General features: G+C 32.8%; 1 protein-coding gene across 1 annotated transcript; it reads left to right on the top strand.

Moving 5' to 3' along the window:
* The first annotated feature begins 2,510 nt into the window (after positions 1-2,510).
* On the top strand, positions 2,511-5,364 carry LOC145626610 (glycosyltransferase BC10-like). The gene is made up of 2 exons (XM_081679070.1): positions 2,511-3,128; positions 4,481-5,364. Exons 1-2 carry the CDS (start codon positions 2,562-2,564, stop codon positions 5,123-5,125), a joined length of 1,212 nt encoding a protein of 403 aa, XP_081535196.1. The 5' UTR covers positions 2,511-2,561; the 3' UTR covers positions 5,126-5,364.
* The last annotated feature ends 530 nt before the right edge of the window (positions 5,365-5,894 follow it).

Genomic DNA, 5,894 nt, shown 5'->3' with positions numbered 1-5,894 from the left:
TGGTCCGGGTTCGATCCGGGGTGGTCCGGTCCATTTTTTCGGTCCGGACCGATTTATGAACACCCCTAGTTGTAACACACTATGATTGGAAAAAACTTTTTTTTGTTATGTATTAATTATTACAGTAATTGAAACTCATGGCTCACAAAATTATATTCCAAACAATCTCTCACTCCCATTTTAAGTACTAGTATATTAAATCATGATGGACCCAATTTATCTTATATACCCTGAAAAAATAATTCGTTGCAAGTATTGAAAAAACATAGGAAGTAAAAAGTAACTTGCAGGTTCATACTTATGCCCAATTATCCTTCAAAACAGTTAAGCCTACTAACAAAGTACATATAGGCCCAAATTAAGTTGAGTCATATTTACGCTGCATCAAAGAAGCCCAATAAAAGTGTTGAATAGTTAAACTCCTTAATAAAGGGTGCTCAATTGATCATCATAAAACTCCATTTCCCTTAAAAGACAAGTATAAGGCTTGTAAGTTGTACCAAATCTAACCAATTTGGCTTTAACTCATACCAATTTGGTTTAAAATCATTTCATATACTTCTCGAATCGACAAATGTCATCCTAAAATTTCAAACTTCCAACTGGTAAATGTCATCCTAAAATGTTCAAATTGTTGGTTTATCAATGAATATTAGGAAAATTTACATGGGAATTTTGTTGAAAATGAGAACATATACATTAGGAGTGTTGAAAATTAAATTTTGGGAGGTTAAAGAGATTGGAGTGAATAGTGATACGTAGAGTTTTCATTGGATTAACTAGTAAACCTTTTAAAGAGAATAAAAATTAGATCAATAAGGGGTTTTGCTAATTTATAAAGAAAATGGGTTAGATTTTTAATTAGATTAATAGCTATTTTTATTAGAATATTTAATATATATTGGAATAAAATAAGTTAGAAAATGTAATAATTGTAAAGAAATAAGGAAGACGATATATATAACGCTTAGGACTACATATAAGAAGCCTATATCGTTAAAAAATAATATATAGAATTAGGTACACTAATTTATGTTTGATTTTGTCATGCATTTCTATAGATGTCAAATTAGAAAATTAGGGGTTACAATTCATAATTTAATCTATGGGACGGGCCATGTACAACTCAGGTGAGTCCCGTTGGATCTGTCCATGATGAACGAGCTGAGGGCCTTAGTTACCCTATCTATTCCTTTTATGTCTATTCCAATTTGAAATATTTCATCATATAACTAATATATAAAGCTAAACTTTTAGCCAGGTCATGAGGTAGTGACACTTGGCGTTCTAACTTTTCACCAAATGTCGCGCCACGTTGGATAGATTTAAATAGTGTTCATAAGATAAAAATCAGTACGTGTCGCGCCACCTTGAATAGATTTAGATAGACTATTAGTTAAAAATTCCATTTTCAATCAAATTAGGATAGAATTTTAGAATAAGTTTGTTGTTTAGAGTTTTATTTTCGATAAAATACCAAATAATAAACTAATAATTAAGCCACGATAAGACAACATCATCATTTAGCGTTTTAACTTTTCGCCAAGTGTCGTATTACATTGGATAAATATAGATAGATATTGTAGCAAAATAAGTTAATTTAGAATTCTATTTTCAATCAAATTGAATTATAAAAAAAAAAATTATCTTAAAAGTCCATAAACAACCCGGGCATCGCACGGGGTACAAAACTAGTTTACTTATATATTAAAACCTTATTATAGATTTATGTATAATAAAAGCTTATATTATGTGAGATTTTGTTAGATTCATCTCAACTTATCTTTTATATAATTTTTCGGTGCGCCTTGTATGTGGCTGGCCACACCATATGCCCACTTGAAAAAGAACAAAGTAACCCTTATAACATTGGCCAAGTATCCCTGTAATATTGACTGACTAATCCTTAAGTAACCCTAGTAAAATTGAACGAGTAACCCCTATAACATTAACGAAGTAATTCTTATGATGGATGGCCACACCGTGTGACCAGCCACATATAAAACATTGATATTGACGCACAAAGATAATGAAAAACCGTATTTAAGGACTCGTAGGAAGTGATTCGGGTCGTGAATATAAAGATAAAATGCTCGCATTCTACCTGTGTTGCTGAAAGCCTGAAACTATATAAATCGGACTCTATTTTAGTCCTCCGTATCCTGGTCAGCTGGTGTGCCCTAAGGAATGATAACGAAATCAAAATTTCAGTTACACTTCCTCTTAATAAAAGTCAACTTCATTACTCGTAAATAAGTGCGCTATAAATAAACCTTTTTCAATTCACAAACGTACTAATTAAATTCAAGATTATAAATACAAGATTTTTGAGAGATCATCCAGCTATAATATTAGCTAGGTATTATGTATCAATTCTTCCTAAGAATCTCTCCAACTCAAGTTTCTTTCGTAGAATATAATAATCTTATTATATAATATTTTTCCTCTTCCTTTATATTCAACTATACTTTATTTTATTTGTTGAACTCTAGCTTTTTAGTCTTCATTGATCTTATACTTATAATTTCTCTCTTTCTTTTTCTTCAAAACCAAAATTAATCATGAAAAATCAAAACCAAGAACAACAAAAACCTCTTTTTCTACCCCTACCAAACAAATTAGTACACAATTTTATTAACATTATTCCATACATTCTTATTTTTGGTTGTGGCATAATTATTGGTACGTCTTTTTCTCCTAGTAACATTTTTCCGGTCGATATTGGTAATCTTTTTGTCACCGTTAAAGTCTTTAACACCACAAAGGATTCTTTACTACCACAGCCGCCACCACCACCCCCGGCCCTAGAATTAGAGCGAGGCAGCCCACCCCCACCACCATCGCCGCCACTCGCATTGCCACATCATCACATGGAGGATGAGGAGTTGCTATGGAAGGCTTCAATGGTGCCCAAAATTAAAGACAAGAAATTAATGCAAAGAATAATTCCGCAACCAAAAATCGCGTTTTTGTTTTTAGTACGTGGCGCTTTGCCATTGGCTCCTCTTTGGGATAAGTTCTTTCTTGGGTATGAAGGTTTGTACTCCATTTACGTGCATGCTAATCCTTTGTATAATCAGAGTTATTCAAAGGATTCTGTGTTTTTTGGCCGAAGAATTCCTAGCAAGGTACGAGTTCAATCTTGTCCTTTAACTCCCGTTTTCTTTTAGTTGTAACATTATTTACTTTTGCACTATTCACATACTCAACTCAATAAACTTCAAAACCGAATATCTTAATTAAGTTTGCGTATTGTCTTAATATTGTGAACTGTCGAGCATTGAATACAAATACATGAATGTGATGAAGAATTGTTAATATAATTGAAGTTTAAGGCTTTAAGCGTTTGAATTTTCCCAGCATTTTATTAGCTGAGGTGTTACATATATAATTAATTATATTGATCATGCAATAATGGTAAATTTAATGTTGATTTGGAAAATTAAATTCACAAGTTTGTACTCGTCGTATACTAGCATTATTGTTTACGCTGCATAATAAATGGTTGAAAATCAGGAGCATTTTTAAAGGGAAGCTTTTAAATCCGTGCATTAATTTCTGATTTTCCACGTTTTTTTTTTTGGAAAGTTAGAATAATTAGTATTGGAAATTCTCATTATCGTCAATGGACTATCAGCAAGATTAGAGTTTGATATTCCGCGATGATTTTTCCAATATAATGTAATATATAACTATGGACCTATCGGTTTATTGAGTGATTTCAACACGTCTAAAATAATATTGGCACTCCCACTTGTGAGTTGTGACATCGTGACTTATGAGTCAATTACACTAAAATCATAGTGTAGATTTATTGATAATCAACTTTATGGAGTGAAAAAACTAAGTTTAAGTAAAACAAGGAATTCTTGTCAAAAAAAAAAAAAAAAAAAAAAAAAAAAAAAAAAAAAAAAGGAATTGAAATAGGTTATTGCATGACAAAGTTTAGAATTTATGCTCTAAAGAATGATGAGAAAGTATGTTATAAATTTGGAGCTTTTTGTTTATGGTAATTTTGGCATATTCTAGCATGTAAAGATATATTTTTCATCAAGGAGTAAAAACTTTTTCTTGTACTTTGCTTAGGTTCTACTCTTTTGCACAACTAAAAAAGCAATTTCATCTGTTTGTCTTTGGAATTTTGGTCGTCCATAGAATCCTCCCTTGCTTGTTCATTCCTTTCTTCATTTCAACTATAATATTCTAACACACTTTTTAACAGAATTTAGTCATTGAAAGTTAAATTGTGGGCTCCATTAGCAAAGTAAATCGATACATTTTCTTAATCCAACATAGAGATTAAATGTTTATTTTAATTTTTCAGAGTTCAGCAAAATGCTAAAGTTATAAGGTTTAGACGATAAATTGTTAAGACAAGTTGACTCGCACACCCTGTACCCATTTACAGAGTTTTATGACTATGTAGTTAGTAACTAAAATACCTTCATTTTAAAATGTGTGCTTTGATCAATTGTATCAGGAAGTGCAATGGGGCAAATTCAACATGGTTGAAGCTGAACGTCGTCTACTAGCCAATGCCCTCCTTGACCACTCGAACCAACGGTTCGTTCTCCTCTCGGAGTCCTGCATCCCATTGTACAACTTCTCCACAGTATACACCTACCTTATAAACTCCCAAAAGAGCTACATTGAGGTTTATGACAAAAAAGGCGGTACAGGCCAAGGCCGTTACAGCCTCCACATGTACCCTCACATTAAACTATCCCAATGGCGAAAAGGGTCTCAATGGTTCGAGATGAGTCGTGAGCTAGCCCTCGAGGTAATATCAGACCGAAAATACTATCCCATCTTTGCAAAGTACTGCAAGAACTCGTGTTATGGGGACGAACACTATATCCCTACTTATGTACACATCAAATTTGGGAAGGAAAATACAAATAGGACAGTTACTTGGGTTGATTGGTCTATAAATGGACCTCATCCTGGTCAATTTCAGAGGCCTAGTGTTACACCTGAGTTATTGGAGAAGTTAAGGACTAAATATACTTGTGAATATAATGGGAAGAAGACTAATGTTTGCTTCTTATTTGCTAGGAAGTTCATGCCAAGTACCTTGAATAGATTGTTGATGTTTGCTCCTAAAGTGATGAAATTCGGGTCATAGAAGTATATTGATGTATTAAGTATAAGGAAATTGTGTTTGAAGATGAGGAGAGTTGAGAATTTTTTTCATTGAGCCATGATTGTATACGGTTATGTAATGCTCGATACATTCTTTATAAATGAAACCTAATAAAAAGAATATTTGTTGTTTGTTGAGAATTTTATTTTGTATGTTGGAATATATGGTGTATTCTGTACTTCTTCTGTCTCTAAATAGTTGTTATGCTTGTTGTAAATGGATGTTCCCAAAAAAAAAAAAAAAAAAAAAAAAAAAAAAAAAAAAAAAAAAACACGCAAAATGTAGATGTGTGTTCACAAGCTCACTCGAGAAGGAAAGGGTTTTTAGGTCATTGGTAGAAGTGTAGAAATGATATTTCAAAATGTAAGGTGATGAAAAGAAAGTGATATAAATGGTTGCTAATTTAGCAATTGAAGCTGTAGAGATTTTTGCTTACCATTCACCAAAAAGCAGCTGCAGGTAGTAGGCGGTTAAGTGGCTAACAACGGCTGCAACACAAGAGCGCTAACACAGGGGTAGCTAATGAGATGCTAACCCTGTGCCACTGAGTACTGGCCTTGCGTTGGGCGTTTACGAGAATTATACATTTAATATCAGCTATCAAAAAAAAATCCATTATGCTACTTTAAAAGGCTGGATACTGAGTGCTGAAGCATTTTATTAAGAATGAAGATATCAGGATTCAGGACTGGTGCATTGTTCTATTTACAGTGTTGATGCCACAAAGGGAACAACTGAACAAGCTACTTGA

This window comes from Chenopodium album, chromosome 4 (genome assembly GCF_948465745.1).
Source record: "Chenopodium album chromosome 4, dcCheAlbu1.1, whole genome shotgun sequence".
NCBI lineage: Eukaryota > Viridiplantae > Streptophyta > Magnoliopsida > Caryophyllales > Amaranthaceae > Chenopodium > Chenopodium album.
This window is presented reverse-complemented; position numbering and strand designations above follow the sequence as displayed.

What these genes read in the sequence shown, in the direction of transcription:
- LOC145626610 (XM_081679070.1), top strand. Translation starts at nt 2,562, where the DNA reads ATGAAAAATCAAAACCAAGAACAACAAAAACCTCTTTTTCTACCCCTA. An exon ending in GCCGAAGAATTCCTAGCAAG is followed by an intron (nt 3,129 to 4,480) that starts GTACGAGTTCAA and finishes CAATTGTATCAG; the next exon opens with GAAGTGCAATGGGGCAAATT.